General features: G+C 43.4%; 1 protein-coding gene across 1 annotated transcript in view; it reads left to right on the top strand.

Annotated features, from left to right (window-relative positions):
• Positions 1–19,819, top strand: part of LOC140389103 (uncharacterized) — a 383,180-nt gene that overhangs the window by 34,911 nt on the left and 328,450 nt on the right. Inside the window, exons 8-12 of the mRNA XM_072473262.1 lie at positions 333–368; positions 922–948; positions 10,945–10,980; positions 12,414–12,440; positions 13,679–13,714. Coding sequence (XP_072329363.1) covers positions 333–368; positions 922–948; positions 10,945–10,980; positions 12,414–12,440; positions 13,679–13,714 — 162 coding nt within the window. The remainder of the gene's footprint in view (positions 1–332; positions 369–921; positions 949–10,944; positions 10,981–12,413; positions 12,441–13,678; positions 13,715–19,819) is intronic.

Genomic DNA, 19,819 nt, shown 5'->3' with positions numbered 1-19,819 from the left:
ATTGTAAAGCTCTTTGATTCTATGATTCACACAAAAGCAACACGTTTCAGCATCGCGACCTAAAACAAAACAACTTTGTTTTCAGTAATTAAAGTTGTTTTCGTGCCAACAAATAATGCACTCGTCGAAGTTTGTTTCCCTTGTTCTTACAATGCAGAAACTCTGCAGTACTGATATTTTAAATATTAGTACTGATTGTCCTTGAAGTTTCTCCGATCGGAGATTGTTCATTTTTGTTCATGAAGATGTCTTAAAATTAACTTTCGTTGCAGCCTAAAAGTACTGGGAGAACACAAGGAAGCACATCATAAAGTATCTCACTTTTCTTTTAGAAAGCAACACGATTGATTCAGCTCTAGCTGAGAAAGGTGAGAAAGAAATCAGGCATTTATTTAAAGAAAAGCTTTTTTAAGTGCGCGGGAATGTCATAAAGCAAAGTCTACTTGCTCGGGAAAACTTTTAAAGTTCTTAGTTCAGCCTGTTAACTTTCCATTTTTGAGTATAAAGACCTCGCGATGGTCAACATGATACTAAAGTGGTTAGCACGATCGCTTCACAGCTCCAGGGTCGCAGGTACGATTCCCGGCTTGGGTCACTGTCTGTGTGGAGTCTGCACATTCTCTCTGTGTCTGCGTGGGTTCCCTCCGCGTGCCCCGGTTTCCTCCCAGATGTCCCGAAAGACGTGCTGTTAGATAATGTGGACATTTTGAATTCTCCCTCAGTGTACCCGAACAGGCGCTGGAATGTGGCAACTAGGGACTTTTCACAGTAACTTCATTGCAGTGTTAATGTACGTCTACTTGTGACATTAGAAATTATTTTTATAGCTACTCAAACCATTCTGTCCATTCGCCATATTTGCAACAAAATATATTTGTGAACACATAATGCTTCATGAGCGGTTATATTCCTTTTTGACAGACAAAGCTCTCATTCAGAAAGACATCGGTAAATGTTTATGCGGATATTTTTCAGGGGGAAATGTTTCATTTTAGGCAATTAATGTTTCATATTCATAATATGATAAACGATTTAATTTGATTTGAGCTACATGGCACTGTCGCTTCAGATATTCATTCTGTGCATTGCTTGGCAAGTCTTAAGGCGTTAAGTATTGTAACTGACACCAAATAAGCTATTGGGATAACGAGCAACAATTTTTCAACTCGGTACCCAATCTAAATGCCATTCCAGCTATGTGAAACAGTGAATTAATACTTTTTTGTCACCCCTGAAGCAGTTGCGGGAAAGTTCACTTGGTCAGTTCCTCAGTTGAGGAAATTGTCTTCTGGGTAAAGATGGAGCACGTTAGGCCTATGTTCCTTTGAGTTAAAAAGAATGAGTGGTGCTCTTATTGTAAAATGATGGATTCTGAGTGGACTTTCCATGTCTCAAGGGAGAAAGATGGTTTATTTTTGGGAAACACCGAGCTAGATGACACTCCTTAATATAAGGAATTTTGAATTTATGGCAGATATTACGGTGATCTTCTGAATAGAGCTCCTCCGGGTTTTTCCAGGGAAATTTCCTACCCTGAGAGCAATGAAGACTGAGACATTTAAAATATTCAAATCTGTGTCAGAAAGGTTTTGATCATCAAGGCAATCGGGGTGCAACGTCAACAATTTCACTGGGCAGCGAATTCCACAGATTTATAACCGTTTGGGTGACCAGGTTCCTTCTCAACTTGGTGCTAAATTAGCGTCCCTATATTTTAAGATTGTGCCCCCTAGTTCTAGTTCCACCCACCAGTGAAATAACCTCCCTGCTTCCATCTTAACTATTCCCTTCATAACTACATATGTTCTGCTGAGATCACCCAACAGTATTCTAAATTCGGATGACTATAGTCCCAGTCTACACAGTCTCTCCTCATAAGCCAATCCTCTCAACACCGGAATCAACCTACATCTCATCTGCACCCCCTAACCCCTCCCCTAACTGCCCCCCCCCCCCCCCCCAGTGCCAGTACATACTTTCTTAACAGTAATAATTGTTACAACACCAGGTTAAAGTCCAATAGGTTTGTTTCGAATCATTCGGAGCACAGCTCCTTCCTCCGGTGAATCAGGTCACTCACCAGAGGAAGGAGCTGTGCTCCGACAGCTAGTGATTCGAAACAAACCTGTTGGGTGTTGTAACAATTCTTACTGTGTAAACCCCAGTCCAATGCCGCCATCTCCACATCCTTTCTTAAGTAAGGAGTCCAGAACTGTACACAGTATTCCAGCTGTGGCCTCACTAGCACCCTACACAGCTGCAACATAACCCCGCTGTTATTAAACTCCGTCCCTCTAGCAATGTAGGGCTCGGTTTATGTTGCCTCCTTAGATATCTGTTCCACCTGCAAAACAACGTTTTGCGATTCATGCCGAACACCCTGGTCTCTCTGCACAGCAGCTTCCACAATTGTTAAAATAAGAGCCCATTTTGCTGTCATTGCAACAAAAATAGATGACCTTACATTTACCAACATTGTACTTTTTCTGCCAGACCCTTGCCGCTCACTTAAACTATTTATATCTCTCTGCAGGCTTTCAGTGTCCTCTGCAAACTTTACTCTACCACTCATGGCAGTGTCATCTGCGAACTTTGACACATTACACTTGGTTCCCATCTCCAAATCATCTATGTAAACTGTAACCAATGGCGGGCCCAAAGCTGATCACTCAGACAAACCACTAGCCACTGATTTCCAATCAGAAAAACGCCAATTTTTCCCCACTCTTTGCTTTCTGCCAGTTAACAAATCCTCTTTACACGCTGATACATCACCCGTAACGCTGTGCACCTTTATCTCATGCAGGCTTTTGTGCGGAATCTTATCTAATGCCTTCGGAAACCCAAATACCCAAAGACACCACATCCAATTGTTCACCGTTGTCCACTGCGCTCGTCATGTCCTCAAATAATTGCAATAAGCTAGATAAACATGACCTGTCGTTCATGAATCCATGATGCATCTGCTCACTGGGACATTTTCTCCCCAGATCTCTCGCTATTTCTTCTTCGATGATAGATTCAAACATTTCTCAATTACAGAAGTTAGCCAAACATGCCTATAGATACCTGCCTTTTGTCTACTACGTTATTAAACAGTGACATCACATTTGCTATTTTCCAATCTGCCCGAACCGCCCAGAAGTCCAGCGAATTTTGATAAATTACCACGCGCATATTTGCTATTTCCTACGCCATCTATTTTAGTACCCTGGGGTGCATTCCATCAGGGCAAGGAGACTTGTTTACCTTTAGCCCCATTCGCTTGCCGAACATTACCTCCTTAGTGACAATGATCGTTTTTAGGTTCTCATCTGCCATAGCCTCCTTCAATGGCATTTTATTTGTGTCTTCGACTGTGAAGACCGATACAAAATACTTTTTCAAGTCTCGGCCCTTTCCTCATTTCACATTATTCAATTCCCCTTCTCATCCTCTAAAGCACCAATGTTTAACTTATGCACTCATTTTCGCTTAATATATTTGTAGAAACCTTTGCTATCAGTTTTTATATTCTGAGCTATCTCACACTCATAATCCATCCTACTTTTCATTCCAGCTTTTTTCGTGGCTTTCTGTTGACCTTTAAAGATTAATAATTCCCTAGTTCCCCACTACTATTTGCCAACATGTATGTATTTTCTTTGACACACTCCTTTATTTCCTTAGATATCCATCGCAGATTATTCCTTTTCCTCCAGTCCTTCCTTTTCACTGGCATATGGTTTTGCTGAGCACTGTATGAAAAACGACTTTAAAAGTCCTCCAGTTTTCCTCAATTGTCCCTCCATAAATTATTTGCTCCCAGTCTACCTTAGCCAACCCTTCTCCCATCCCATTATAGTCTCCTTTGTTTTTGAACAAGACTTTAGAACATAGAACATAGAACAATACAGCGCAGTACAGGCCCTTCGGCCCACGATGTTGCACCGAAACAAAGGCCATCTAACCTACACTATGCCATTATCATCCATATGTTTATCCAATAAACTTTTAAAAGCATTGGCTTTTATCTTCGCACCCTCCATCTGTACATTAAATTCAACCATACCATGATCGCTGCTGCCTAGATCGTCCCTAACAATGGGATCATTCATTGTTCCTGTATCATTACACAGCATCAGATCTCGGACAGCTTGATCCCTCGCAGGTTCCATTGCATACTGTTTAACGAAACTATCGTGGATACATTCTATGAACTCCACCTCAAGGCTGCGTTGACCGACCTGGTTAAAACCTTACTTCATAATTGCCATAACATTTTTACATGCATCAGTTATTTCTTTATGTATTGACCGCCCAACCATGAAGTTTAAATTTGGTGGCCTTTGGACTAAGTCTTATTATTTCTAATGTTCACCCAAATGGTTTCCAAAGTTTTCGCCACAGAACCCAGATCAGCTCTCACTACCACTCTGATGTCATCTTTAAATATCAGAGCTACAGCACCTCACTTAACTTCCTGTCTGTCCTTCCGAATAATCTGATAGTCCTTCATACTTAACTCCCAGTCGTGACCACCCTGCAACCATATCGCTGTAATGGCCACAAAATCATACATATTAGCAATGATTTGAGCCGCCAAATCATTTACATTCTTTGGAATGCTTCCAGCATTCAGGTAAGGTGCCCTTATGCAAGTTATTTTACCTTATTTCTTAATCCCAACATCGCCATTAATAACATCGCCTGACTTCTTCTTCCCTTTACCTTTTTTTCATCAATTTCACTGTACTTGACACCACCTCTCCACGTGCTAACCTACTGCTTTGGTTTCCATTAACATGGAAAAATGGAAACACTGAAACATAGAAGCATAGAAACACAGAAACAAAGAAACATAGAAACATGGAAACAAAGACGCATAGAAACATAGAAACATCAAAATATAGAAACATAGAACAACGTTGCAGGAGTAGGCCATTCAGCCCTTCGATTCTGCATGAGCACGGCACCGTGGCACAGTGGTTAGCCCAAATGCCTCACAGAGCCAGGGACCAGGGTCCGATTCTGACCTCTGGTGACTGTCTGGATGGAGTTTGCACATGCTTTCCGTGTATGAATGGGGTTTCTCCATGTACTCCGGTTTCCCCCCACAGCCCAAAGATGTGTGTGAGGTGGGTTGGCCATGCTTATTGCCCCTGTCCCCAAGGTTTAGGTAGGGCTAGAGTGATATGACGGGGAATGGATGGCCTTTCAAATGGTCGGTACAGACTCGATAGGCTAAATGGCCTCTTTATAGACTGTACATAGACTATGATCATGGCTGATCATACAAATTCAGTATCCGACTCCCGCATTCGCTCCATGCCCCTTGATCCATTTCGGCACAAGGGCCAGGTCCAGCTCCCTTTTGAATATATCCAACGAACTGGCTTCAACAGCTTTCTAAGATTTCCACAACTTCACGACTCTCTGAGCGAAGAAGTTCTTCATTACCTCAGTCTTGAATGGCTCAATTCTTATTCTTCGGCTGTGACCCCTATTTCTCGAAGTCGCCAACATCGGGAACTTTCTTCGTGCACCTATACTGTCCAGTCCCATCAGGATTTATATGTCTATGAGATCGCCGCTCATTCTTCAAACTCCAATGAACCCAAGCCCAGTCGACCCAGTTATTCTTTATATGTCAGTCCTGCCATTCCAGGAATTAGTCTCGTGAACCTTCGCTGGAGTACTATTCGCTGGAATACTAGGAGTTCGAAACTGCAAACAGTACTCAAGGTGTGATCTCACCGAAGCCCTTTATAATTGCAGCAAGACATCCCTGCTCCTATACTCAAATTCACTCGCTATGAAGGCCAGCATGCCATGAGCTTTCCTCACCACCTGCTGTACTTGCATGGCAACCTTCCGCCATAGGTCCACCCAGGTCTCGTTGCACTTCCCCTTTTCCGATTATTATTTCTGCCACCATTCAGATAATAATCTCCATTTCTGTTTCTTGTTTTTAAATTTAGAGTACCCAATTCATTTTTTTTCTTGAAGGTGTAATTTAACATGGCCAATCCACCTACCCTGCATAGCTTGGAGTTGTGGTGGTGAAACCCACGCAAACAAGGGGAAAAAGTGCAAACTCCACACGGACAGCGACCCACAGCCGGTTTGAACCCGGGACAACTGAGGCAGCAGTGCTATCCACTGTTCCACCGCGCTGCCCTACCATTTCTGTTTTTGCCAGCAATGTGGATAATCTCGCATTCATTCACCCACATTATATTGCATTTTCCAAGTATTTGCCGACTGACCCAACCTGTCCAAGTCACCCTGAAGCCTTCTTTGCATTCTCCTCACAGCACACGGGCGCCCAGCTTAGTGTAGTCTGCAAATTTAGAAATATTCCATGCAATTCCTTCGTCCAAATCATTAATGTAAACAGCTGGCGTTCCAGCACTGAATCCTGCGATACACCAATAGTCACTGCCTGCCATGTTGAAAAGGAGTCGTTTATTCCCGCTCTCTGCCAAGCAATTCTCTATCCACGCCAATATATTACCCCAATGTCATGAGCTTTAATTGTGCTTTAATTGTGCAGAGACCCATTCGCCACTATTCTCCGTTCAGAAAAATGCCCTTCCACCGCTATCTCTCTCTTCCAGAACCATGCCAGATATGTATCAATCTCGGCAGCCCAGCCCAAAATCCACGGGATTTTACCTTTTGTACCAGTCTGCCATGAGGAATCTTGTTAAACGCCTTAATGAAGTGTGTATAAATTATATCTGCAGCCCGTCCCTCATCAATATTCTTTCTCACCTCTTCAAAAGACTTAATCAAGTCGGTGAGGCATGATCTTCCGTGGACAAATCCATGCTGCCTATCACTAACTAGACCATTTTCGTCCAAATGTGCATGTATCCCGCACCTCATTAGCTTATGCAAAAGCCTCACCACCACTGATGTCAGGCTCACCAGACTGAAATTTACTGGATTATCGCAGCTTCTTTTCTGGAACATGGGAACAATATTGGCTATTATCCAGTCTACGCAACCTCGCTTGTGGTCCAAGAGGATGTTAAGATATCTGTTAAGGCCTTAGCTATTTCTATCCTTGCCTCCAGCAGTGACCTGGGATAAATCCTGTCCGGCACCGGGGGGCTTGTCTATTTTACTGCAATTTAGCATACTTCTTTGATATACTTACGTTCTCTCGAGCGTTCACACATCTATCCCTGAACTCAACGTCCATCATGTCCTTCTCCCTGGTGAATGCAAGTACAAAGTACTCATTAAGTATTTCACCCACTACCTGTGGTTCTACGCATAACTTCCCTCTATTGTTCTTGAATAGGCTTACTATTTCTCTTGCTACCCTCTGGCTCCGAATATATGCATAAAAGGATTCTCCATGACCATGCTTGCTGAAGACATTTCATGACTCCATTTAGCCCTCCTAATTCCACTTTTAAGTTCCTTCCTTATTTCACTGTAATCCTCTAGGACTGTTAGTTTTTAGACCTAGCGATTGCTTCCTTTTTCACTAAACTTACAGTTTCCCTCGTCATCCATGGTTCCCGAATGTTGTCATTGGTATCCTTACGGTATTCGGGACATGCCTGCCCTGCACTTCAATTAACTGGCCTTCAAAAGTCTCCCACATGTCAGCCATGGATGAGCCCTCAATTAACCGCTCCCAATCCACATTCGCCAGCGCCTGCGTGATTGGGATGTAATTGACCCTCGCCCAACTAAGCACTCTCATCAGCGAGCCGAAATCTTATGGAATTATGGTGGGTAATGCCGAAATGCTCCCACTGAAAGATCAGTCACTTAGCCTGGTTCTTTCCCCGATACCAAGTCTGGCATGGCCCCCTCCCTGGTTGGATTATTAACATACTGAATCAAACAGCCCTCCTGGACACATCTAACAAATTGTCCTTTATCCGAGCCCCTGGCTGTAACAGATTACCAACGAATAAGGGGGAAGTTAAAGTCCCCATCACAACTACGCTGCTTTTTTCACACCTTTTCAGTATCTGACTACACAACAGCTCCTCTGTCTCCTGCTCTTAGGTGGTCTGCACTACAATCCAAATATTGTGATTTCACCCTTTGTAAAATTGAGATCCACCCATAATGCCCCACTTTTAGATCCATCCAATGTGTCCTCCCTCACCACAGCTAGGACCTGTTCCTTACTCACCAATACAACAACCCTACCTCTTTTGTTCCCCCTTCTCTCCCATCTTAAACGACGATATCTCGGAAGGATAAGCTGCCAGTGCTATCCCTCCTTTAACCATGCTTCCGTAATTGCAATTATACCCTAAATGCATGTAGTAATCCAGGCTCTCAGTTCATCTGCCTGAACTGTTTCTCTCTTGCGTCGAAGCAAACGCACTCAAGACCAACTGTCCCGCTGAGCCCTGCGACTTCCCTTCCCCTGCTCTTACTCTGCGCTATGTTTACCTGAGTCTCACATTTTTCCCAAGTCTCTACACTTGTTACCTTCTGTTCCGGTTCCACCCACCTGCCGAATTAGATTAAACCATTCCGAACAGCACGAGCAAACCTCCCGGCCAGGGTACTGGTGCCCCTCCAGTTCAGGTACAACCCATCCTTCATGCACAGGTCGCACTTTCCTCAAAAGACATGCCAGCGATCCACCGATCTAAAGCCCTCCCTCCGACACCATCTCTCTAGCCGCTTGTTCGAGTGTGGCAAGGGAGCAATCCTGAGATTACTACCCTAGAGGTCTTACTTTTGAGCTTCCGACCTAACTCCCTGAATTACCTTTGCAGAACCTCTTCCTGCGTATGTCATTAGTACCAATGTGGACAATACCACCTGTCCATTTACCCTCCTGTTTCAGAATGCCCTATATTAGTTCAGAGGCATCCAGGACTCTGGCACCAGGGAGGCAACACACCATGTTAGAGTCCTGTTTGCGACCACAGAAACGACTGGCTGTCCTCAGACTATCGAATGCATATCCATTACACCACTTTAATACGAAATATATTGTTTATAACCTCTCTCGATATGATTGACAGCCCCTCACCAGATCAAGGCAACTGAGTGTTTCCTGCTGAGTAAAAAAAAGGAAGCCATATGAAATCGAGCAGAAATAGGCAACCAAACGTGGTCTCCCATTAGATAAGACCACAGCAACCGTGGTTTCGACATTTAATCCAATTTCCTTCCTGTCATTTATAATCCTTGACTTACTTGTCGATGAAAATGTCTAACCCACCCATGACAATATCCAATGATTCGATCTGTACTCGTCTCTGTGAAAGATTTGCAAAGTGAAAAAAGCCTCTGAGAAAAGCGATTCCGCCTCATCTCCGTCAAAAATCGGAGCCCCCTTACGTATATCCTCCGTTTTCCTTATAGATAGACGTTTCATCACCTTCCTAATTATTTGATGCAGCTGCATGGTAACATTTTATGATCTTTTTGCAAGGATTCGCTGATCACTCTGCGACAGATTCTGCAGCACCGCCGCAATTAAATCATGTTCTTTCTTGTATTCTCCGTGACACATTGTGTATTACTTTTTCTTATGTTTTATTCAATCTACTATGCTTTGCACTTAACTTATCTACATACAACACTTTCAGTCCGCCTCAGAACTTGATTACATGCCACACTGAGCATGGTCGGCATATTTTGCTGCATCATAGTCAATATTTTATTAGAGGTTGGAGGTCCTGCCTCCAAGTCAATATTTTAAATCGCACATAGTTGTGAGTCCAGCAATCATCCCCGTGGCTGTCCACTAATTGCAATTTGCCGAACGGAAAATGACCAGCTTAATAAATGTCATGTTTGCTATTCTTTATCCAGTATTCTATTCATGATCATACATCATCTCAGACATTAAGAGATCTTGTCCTTTGCAGTACCCGTTCATGTGGCACCGTATCTATTGATTTTGAAAATCTAAATGTACTCCATTTTATTGCACCGTTTAATATGCCTCCATGTTACATCACCCAAAGAAATTTTAGAAAGTTGTGAAATACAATTTCCCTTTCAGAAAACTTTTTGAAACTGGCTACTTGCATTATGATTCCCCAAATGCCCTGCTATTATTTTCATAATAATTGATTCGAATATTTCCTACAACGGATGATTAGCAAACTGACGTGCACTTTCCTGCATTTTGGTTCCCTCCTTTCTTGAATATAGATGTAGTAGATGGGCGGTCCGTTTTACCAACTATTTTGTCTCCTTTTACCTTCAAAATTAATTGGTTGAATTGGGTTTCATTACATGTTGACCAAACACTGGCATCGATTTATGGCTGATCCACAAGTTAACTACACTCATCTCCATCCTGTTTCCCGTAACTCACCTCACGTCTTAAGACTCATGTTTACCTACCATCCACAAATTACACTGAATTAATTGCACCATTAGTCTGGCTTGGGTACTCTCTATAATGCGACCGATGTGTTCATGGGTAATGTCTGTTATTTTTTTCAGTTTACATTTTGTCGTACTGGTGTGCGTCCTGTTTCAATAACTAATGTTCTAGATAAATGACTGATAGAAAATTTCCAGGTGTATACATGTCTAATAATAGCATATACTCTTGTGCCTGTATCTGTTTCTGCTGACTAACAGAACATCATACGTTGTCACCACTTCTTGTCTGAGTTTCCCAATTTCACTGAGTATTTTGCAACTATAGGTAAATGTAAATTATTCTGCTGAAATCGGTTTACCTCAATATAGAAATCTGCATTTTTGTCCGGTGAAGATTCACTGAAAATAAAGTTGCAATACTGAGAGGTACAGCCGGACGTTTGCAACACATTCTAGGACTGATTTGTGAAATGTTCTAGTTCAGACAGTCAGACAGCGTAAATTTTTAAAATCGCTGTCTTCACGAAGAAGAATTATAACAGTAACAAGCAGAGACTGAGAACAGACATTTGACAGTGGGGGATAGTTCTCACATCATGTAAAATCTGAAATGTTATGTTTCTTTAACAGAAATTCAAAAATTGACCCATTCTCTGAAGCAAGCAGGTACGATATGCATCCTTCTTTAATGCATTAAACTTTATTCGTGTATTTTAATTGAGTTGGCGACACTTTCTTCAAATTATCATGATAAGTCTAATCTTGTGGGTCATTCTTCAACCAATTCTCTTGATGGACTTAAACATCGAGTATCTAATATTCCAGCATGATCGAATGGTCACATCATTCATGTGTGAGCAATTAACAGATGGGTGACTTAGGGATTTATGGATTGGCTGATGGATGGGCGAACGGATCAACGGATGAGCGGATGGACGGATGGACGGATGAATGGACGGATGGAACAATGGATGGATGGATGGATTGATAGATGGATGGATGGATGGATGTATGGATTGACGGATGGTTGGACGGATGCATATGTGGATGGATGGATGGTTGGATGGATAGACAAACGGAGGGACAGAGACGGACGGATGGGTGGAGGGACGGCAGATGGACGGACGGAAGGATGGACGGATGGACGGATGGATGGATGGACGGATGAATGGATGGTTGGCTGGGGATGGATGCATGGAAGGACGGACAGATTGAGAGATGGAGAGATGGATGGGCCGTCAGATTGATGTATGGAAAGTTGGATGGGCACTCAGATTAATAGAAGGGTAGATGGATGGACAGGAGGGACGACTGTATGGATGGAACAAAAAAGGGAAGGAATGGACGACTGGAGGAGCAAAGGACCGTAGGGACGAAGAAATGGAGGAAAAAAGGAAATTAAAAATCCACTTAGACACAAAGGAGCTGGGACTCGAAAGTCCATGACTATACTCCTCCCCTCCCTCACCCAACCCACATCTGCACCAAGCCACATCGTACAACGCTGTCCCCCATTCCAATAACATTCTAGGAAACTGTTGTAGGATTTGGAATGGTAATCCGTGGAGTCAGCAGGACCTTTCCCGACAGCACTTCCCAGAATTTGAACGAATCACACGGACTTTGATATACAAAGATGTTAGAGTTCTTTAAAAACATCAAGTGATGGATACAGGCAGAAATAGAACTGGAATGACTCAACTCTTTGTCAAATATTTCACCTCCTGGTAATCCTTATACTGCTCCTTTGCATGACACCAGGGGTGGCACTGTGATTAGCAGTGCTGCCTCACAGCACCAAGGACACGGGTTGAATTCCGTCCACGGGTGATTGTCTGTGTGGAGTCTGCCCATTTTCTGCATGGATTTGCTCCATTTTCCTCCCACAGTACAGAGAGTTGCAGTTTAGGTGGATTGGAATCGCTACATTTCATACTAGTGTCCCTTAGTTGGGGTTACAAGGATGGGGAGTGTACCTGTGTGTAGCACTCTTTCAGAACGTCGGTGCAGACCTTCTTTCACATTATATTGTTCTATGCAAAAAGACATGAATATATTTCCTGGTTTCTTAAACAGAAGTTAATTTTTTTCTGCTTCAGAAAAACGAATCAGTGAGCAAGATAAAGGTAACTCTTAGAAATAATTTGGCTTATTTTACAATGTATTTTAATGTCGCAAAATGTTGTTCAATGGCAATCTGCAAAATGTGTCCACGTGATCTGAATCTTCATATTCACACCATGCATATCATTACCTTATTCATTTGCAGCTGGATATCGGAAAGTGGTTACTCTCAGTAACCAAATAGATGTAAACTTTAAAAGTTGCATACTTGTTGAGCAATAGCGATAGTGCATTGATTATTCTTTACACAAATTGCGCAAAATTCTGATCCAAAATAGTGTCAAAATGATATCATCTATTTTCCTCTACCACCAATATAATTTTGGACTCATGTGTCTCTCTTTGTTGCAAAGCTATGACGAATATGGAAAGTAAAATAGAAATTTCGAGTTCCTGCCTTTGTCGGCAAATGAGATGATCTTCGCCACTATCTGTGTTGACAAAGGTCATTCTTTCCAAATCCGAAATCAATACTCCTGCTACACTAATATAATCCTGCCAAAATCGTTTCTAATTTATTCGGAAGTGATCTGCCGAAATTGATCAGATTTACTGGCTGTTAAGAATCTTCAAGTTATCTTAAATGTTTATTTTCGTGAAAATTGCAATCCTACCGCCTTACCTGTGACATTGAACGCAACTCGACACCGGAAGTTCAAATCCAATTGTGTGTTAGGGACGTGTATACCACCAGTTAATTTTATTTGGATTACTTACCATCCAGTTGGATTTTTATGACAGTTCTGCTGAGGTCTCAAATCCAGATCCAGCCATCATGCAAGTTATTTAAGTGGACTTAGCTTGCCTCCCAACTGAAGACGGACGTCGCCATGCCCTTCTCAAGCTGCAACATTTGTCTCGAAAACAAGTAAATCATCCACAAACCGTTCTCACTCGTGTAGATGGGGAATACCAAATCCTGACCTTTATTATAAAAGCAAACGCTTACCTTTATGTCACAAACAGCGCATCTATAGTACTTCACAGAGTTAACATTTCCTTTATCTGGTGCCCCACACAGAGGTGATGCAAGCTCGCCACGCTCCCACCGATCACTGACTTTGTATTATGTCCCAGCTGCTCTCGCACCTCTTACACAGTACATTATCCATCCCATTTCTCCTTCTCTTTCGCTCTGAAGAATGCATACAACATCGGAACGTTAAACCTCTCTCTCACCACATATGCTGCCAATCCCGATTATTTATCTATGTTTTATTATTTATCACTTTCTTTTCAGAAATAGAGCAACTTAACGAAATTATGAAGTTGTCAGGTAACGACATTATATTTATGTTGCAGTCTGGTGTGTGCAACTTTTCAATCATTTATGAAGACGAAGCATCTTTCCTGTAAATGTAATGTACTCGAATGGAGGTACAAGGTTAACTAAAGGACTATTGCCGTTTACATCGCCGTAATGAACCCAAAATCCGAAGACTAGGAGGAATAGGAAGTCCGGAAGACGATAATAATACATCAATGTCCCTAATGTTTCCCCACACCCATAGTCTTCAGCATCATTGTGTGGACAAGATTGTTTAAAACAAAACTTAGTTTCTGTCGTTTCATCGATTTGTAATTTATTAAATACTTCAGATTTACATGTCATTTCTTATTACAAAACTAGGCCAATTGTGTGACGTTTCGTGAAATGTATTATCGTTAATCTTTCCATCTTAATTTCCGCAATCACATCGATATTGTCAGTTTGTTTGGACGCTTTGTTCTTTGTAGTGTTAGTTTTCAAGCAAAGGCGGTGAAACAGCATTTCCGTTTTGTCTTTCTTTCGGGAGCAGACCTTGTGTTTCGGTATTTTCCTAATTCTCTGTTTTGTATAGAAAACTTAAATCTACCTCTTGCTAATAATATCGCAGTCCACCAAATAAGTGGGGAAGTGCAGTACTTTTAACATTTTATTGCAATTGCATCTGTGGACCTTCGTTCAATTCGACAACTATTCCTCCCTCTGCATGTCTTTAATTTGAGGAGAAGACCAGATCCACTTTTGCTCTGAGATATAGGACGCGATGGATATTGTACGTTGAGTTGCATTGCCAGGAAAAAGACGTATTTATCGTACTGATTGCAGGTGGAAAATGTTTTACGATGTTTCTTCTTTGTTCAGCTTCTTAATTTTATTTTGAATCGAAAAATGACTGCTTGATCACCCTTCTCTATGTCCACTTAATTCGCTCAGTTTTTCGTCTAAAACCGCCCCACCTGAGTCTGTTTGCGTTCAAATTTGCATCTGATCTTAGGCCTTCCTTTTCCCCTACGTCTGCTGACAGGTGCATCTCCATTGCTTGTCTGGTACATTTCCTCTTTCCGCAATAGTTGACCATATATTTCCAGCTACTATAATTTGTGGTGACTCACTGATGGGCTGGTTCATGATTTTGTCATTTCTAGGTACTTCTCACACCCATCTTACCAACCACTTCTCATTTCTATCCAGTTCTTTTCCTCACTGCTTGAAGTTTCCCAATTTGTGCACTACATAACAAGGCCAGTCCCACAACAGTTTTGTAAATTCTTACTGTTAGTTTTGGCGCTACTCTGGTAACCGATACATCTTCCAATTATTTCAAACTAAGTTGATAGTTTCCCGATTACCATTTCTGTACTTCCGTCATCTGTCACTACTGCCACCAGGTATGTGAGGTGCGAACTTTCTCCAGTTTTGCTCTCCTACCGTGGCCAACAAGTCCTGGCTTTGGACACGAAACGAATGGTCCAGAGGTTGGAAATTTTCAACTCTGCCACAAGACATTCTTTTCAAATTTACCATCCAGAAATGGTGCCTTCAAAGAACAAAGAACAAAGAAATGTACAGCACAGGAACAGGGCCTTCGGCCCTCCAAACCCGTGCCGACCATACTGCCCGACTAAACTACAATCTTCTACACTTCCTGGGTCCGTATCCTTCTATTCCCATCCTATTCATATATTTGTCAAGATGCCCCTTGAATGGCCCTATCGTCCCTGCTTCCACTACCTCCTCCGGTAGTGAGGTCCAGGCACCCACTGCCCTCTGCGTAAAAAACTGGCCTCGTACATTTACTCTAAACCTTGCCCCTCTCACCTTAAACCTATGCCCCCTAGTAATTGACCCCTCTACCCTGGGGAAAAGCCTCTGACTATCCACTCTGTCTATGCCCTTCATAATTTTGTATACCTCTATCAGGTCGCCCCTCAACCTCCTTCGTTCCAGTGAGAACAAACCGAGTTTATTCAATCGCTCCTCATAGCTTATGCCCTCCATACCAGGCAACATTCTGGTAAATCTCTTCTGCACCCTCTCTAAAGCCTCCACATCCTTCTGGTAGTGTGGCGACCAGAATTGAACACTATACTCCAAGTGTGGCCTAACTAAGGTTCTATACAGCTGCAACATGACTTGCCAATTCTTATACTCAATGCCCCGGCCAATGAGGGCAAGCATGCCGTATGCCTTCTTGACTACCTTCTCCACCTGTGTTGCCCCTTTCAATGACCTGTGGGCCTGTACTCCTAGATCTCTTTGACTTTCAATACTCTTGAGGGTTCTACCATTCACTGTATATTCCCTACCTGCATTAGCCCTTCCAAAATGCATTACCTCACATTTGTCCGGATTAAACTCCATCTGCCATCTCTCCGCCCACGTCTCCAGACAATCTAAATCCTGCTGTATCCTCAGACAGTCCTCATCGCTATCCGCAATTCCACCAACCTTTGTGTCGTCTGCAAACTTACTAATCAGACCAGTTACATTTTCCTCCAAATCATTTATATATACTACAAAGAGCAAAGGTCCCAGCACTGATCCCTGTGGAACACCACTGGTCACAGCCCTCCAATTAGAAAAGCATCCCTCCATTGCTACCCTCTGCCTTCTATGGCCTAGCCAGTTCTGGATCCACCTTGCCAGTTCACCCCTGATCCCGTGTGACTTCACCTTTTGTACTAGTCTACCATGAGGGACCTTGTCAAAGGCCTTACTGAAGTCCATATAGACAACATCTACTGCCCTACCTGCATCAATCATCTTAGTGACCTCCTCGAAAAACTCTATCAAGTTAGTGAGACACGACCTCCTCTTCACAAAACCGTGCTGCCTCTCACTAATACGTCCATTTGCTTCCAAATGGGAGTAGATCCTGTCTCGAAGAATTCTCTCCAGTAATTTTCCTACCACTGAAGTAAGGCTCACCGGCCTGTAGTTCCCGGGATTATCCTTGCTACCCTTCTTAAACAGAGGAACAACATTGGCTATTCTCCAGTCCTCCGGGACATCCCCTGAAGACAGCGAGGATCCAAAGATTTCTGTCAAGGCCTCAGCAATTTCCTCTCCAGCCTCCTTCAGTATTCTGGGGTAGATCCCATCAGGCCCTGGGGACTTATCTACCTTAATATTTTTTAAGACACCCGACACCTCGTCTTTTTGGATCACAATGTGACCCAGGCTATCTACACCCCCTTCTCCAGACTCAACATCTGCCAATTCCTTCTCTTTGGTGAATACTGATGCAAAGTATTCATTTAGTACCTCACCCATTTCCTCTGGCTCCACACATAGATTCCCTTGCCTATCCTTCAGTGGGCCAACCCTTTCCCTGGCTACCCTCTTGCTTTTTATGTACGTGTAAAAAGCCTTGGGATTTTCCTTAACCCTATTTGCCAATGACTTTTCATGACCCCTTCTAGCCCTCCTGACTCCTTGCTTAAGTTCCTTCCTACTTTCCTTATATGCCACACAGGCTTCGTCTGTTCCCAACCTTTTAGCCCTGACAAATGCCTCCTTTTTCTTTTTGACGAGGCCTACAATATCACTCGTCATCCAAGGTTCCCGAAAATTGCCGTATTTATCTTTCTTCCTCACAGGAACATGCCTGTCCTGTATTCCTTTCAACTGACACTTGAAAGCCTCCCACATGTCAGATGTTGATTTGCCCTCAAACATCCGCCCCCAATCTATGTTCTTCAGTTCCCGCCTAATATTGTTATAATTAGCCTTCCCCCAATTTAGCACATTCATCCTCGGACCACTCTTATCCTTGTCCACCAGTACTTTAAAACTTACTGAATTGTGGTCACTGTTACCGAAATGCTCCCCTACTGAAACATCTACCACCTGGCCGGGCTCATTCCGCAATACCAGGTCCAGTACCGCCCCTTCCCTAGTTGGACTGTTTACATATTGTTTTAAGAAGCCCTCCTGGATGCTCCTTACAAACTCCGCCCCGTCTAAGCCCCTGGCACTAAGTGAGTCCCAGTCAATATTGGGGAAGTTGAAGTCTCCCATCACCACAACCCTGTTGTTTTTACTCTTTTCCAAAATCTGTCTACCTATCTGCTCCTCTATCTCCCGCTGGCTGTTGGGAGGCCTGTAGTATACCCCCAACATTGTGACTGCACCCTTCTTATTCCTGATCTCTACCCATATAGCCTCACTGCCCTCTGAGGTGTCCTCTCGCAGTATAGCTGTGATAATCTCCCGAACAAGTAGCGCAACTCCGCCTCCCCTTTTACATCCCCCTCTATCCCGCCTGAAACATCTAAATCCTGGAACGTTTAGCTGCCAATCCTGCCCTTCCCTCAACCATGTCTCTGTAATGGCAACAACATCATAGTTCCAAGTAGTAATCCAAGCTCTAAGTTCATCTGCCTTACCCGTAATGCTCTTGCATAAAAACATATGCACTTCAGGCCACCAGACCCGCTGTGTTCAGCAATTTCTCCCCGTCTGCTCTGCCTCAGAGCCACACTGTCCCTATTCCCTAGTTCTCCCTCAATGCTCTCACCTTCTGACCTATTGCTCCCGTGCCCACCCCCCTGCCATACTAGTTTAAACCCTCCCGTGTGAAACTAGCAAACCTCGCGGCCAGGATATTTATGCCTCTCCGGTTTAGATGCAACCCGTCCATCTTATACAGGTCACACCTGCCCCGGAAGAGCTCCCAGTGGTCCAGATAACGGAAACCCTCCCTCCTACACCAGCTGTTTAGCCACGTGTTTGTCTGCTCTATCTTCCTATTTCTAGCCTCACTGGCACGTGGCACAGGGAGTAATCCCGAGATTTCAACCCTCGAGGTCCTGTCTTTTAACTTTCTGCCTAAGCTCCCTGAACTCCTGCTGCAGGACCTCATGCCCCTTCCTGCCTATGTCGTTAGTACCAATATGTACAACGACCTCTGCCTGTTTGCCCTCCCCCTTCAGGATTCCCTCTACCCGTTCGGAGACATCCTGGACCCTGGCACCAGGGAGGCAACATACCATCCTGGAGTCTCTTTCACGTCCACAGAAGCGCCTATCTGTGCCCCTGACTATATAGTCCCCTATTACTATTACTCTTCTGCGCTTTGACCCTCCCTTCTGAACATCAGAGCCAGCAGTGGTGCCACTGCTCTGGCTGCTGCTGTTTTCCCCTGATCGGCTACCCCCCCCCCCCCCCGACAGTATCCAAAGGGGTATATCTGTTCGAGAGGGGGACAACCACAGGGGATTCCTGCACTGACTGCCTGGCCTTCCTGGTGATCACCCATTTCTCTGCCTGCACCTTGGGTGTGACCACATTTACATAACTGCGATCTATGATGCTTTCCGCCACCTGCATGCTCCTAAGTGCATCCAATTGCTGCTCCAACCGAACCATGCGGTCTGTGAGGAGCTGCAGTTGGGTGCACTTTCTGCAGATGAAGCCATCCGGGACGCTGGAAGCCTCCCGGACCTGCCACATCTCACAGTCAGAGCACAGCACCCCTCTAACTGACATTGCGTCAATTAATTAAAATTAAAATTTGTCTTTTTTTTTTAAATACTTTTTTTTTTAAATTGCAAAGTTACTGTCAACTATCTGTTTCCTAGCACTAGATTTCTAATAGAAATGCGATAGCTAACTATAATACTCTCCGATCTCTGGCTTAGATATCCTCTAAATTATAATTAAGTTATTATGTTTAATTAGTTCCCAAATACTCAAATTTTTTTTAAATTTAGGTTAGAATCCCAACCAGCCACTCTGGCCACAGCTTTTCTGTGATGTCACTTCAGTTTCCCCCCGACACACACAATTTGAAAAAAGGTGTAAAAGTAAAAATCACTTACTTACCTTCTTACCTTCTGAGTGTCTGAGATGTTCTCAGGTTCTCTCGCTGACAGAGACTGCTCCTCCACCTCTGATCCTTGACCTGCACAATGCTAATAATATAATAATATAATATGGCACTTACCTTACACCAATGGGTCTTATTATTAGATTAGAGGAGGAGGGCGGGTGGGAGACACTACACGTGTAGTGTCTCGGGTTTCCTCTCCACCAGAATTTATTGGTTTGGGGGGGGGGGGGGGGTCTTGCTAGAGGTCGAACTTCCGGTTCCCGCCTTATATAAAAACAAAT

Source organism: Scyliorhinus torazame, chromosome 14 (assembly GCF_047496885.1).
Source record: "Scyliorhinus torazame isolate Kashiwa2021f chromosome 14, sScyTor2.1, whole genome shotgun sequence".
NCBI lineage: Eukaryota > Metazoa > Chordata > Chondrichthyes > Carcharhiniformes > Scyliorhinidae > Scyliorhinus > Scyliorhinus torazame.
The sequence above is the reverse complement of the archived record's forward strand: the minus strand, read 5'-3'. Positions and strand labels throughout refer to the sequence as shown.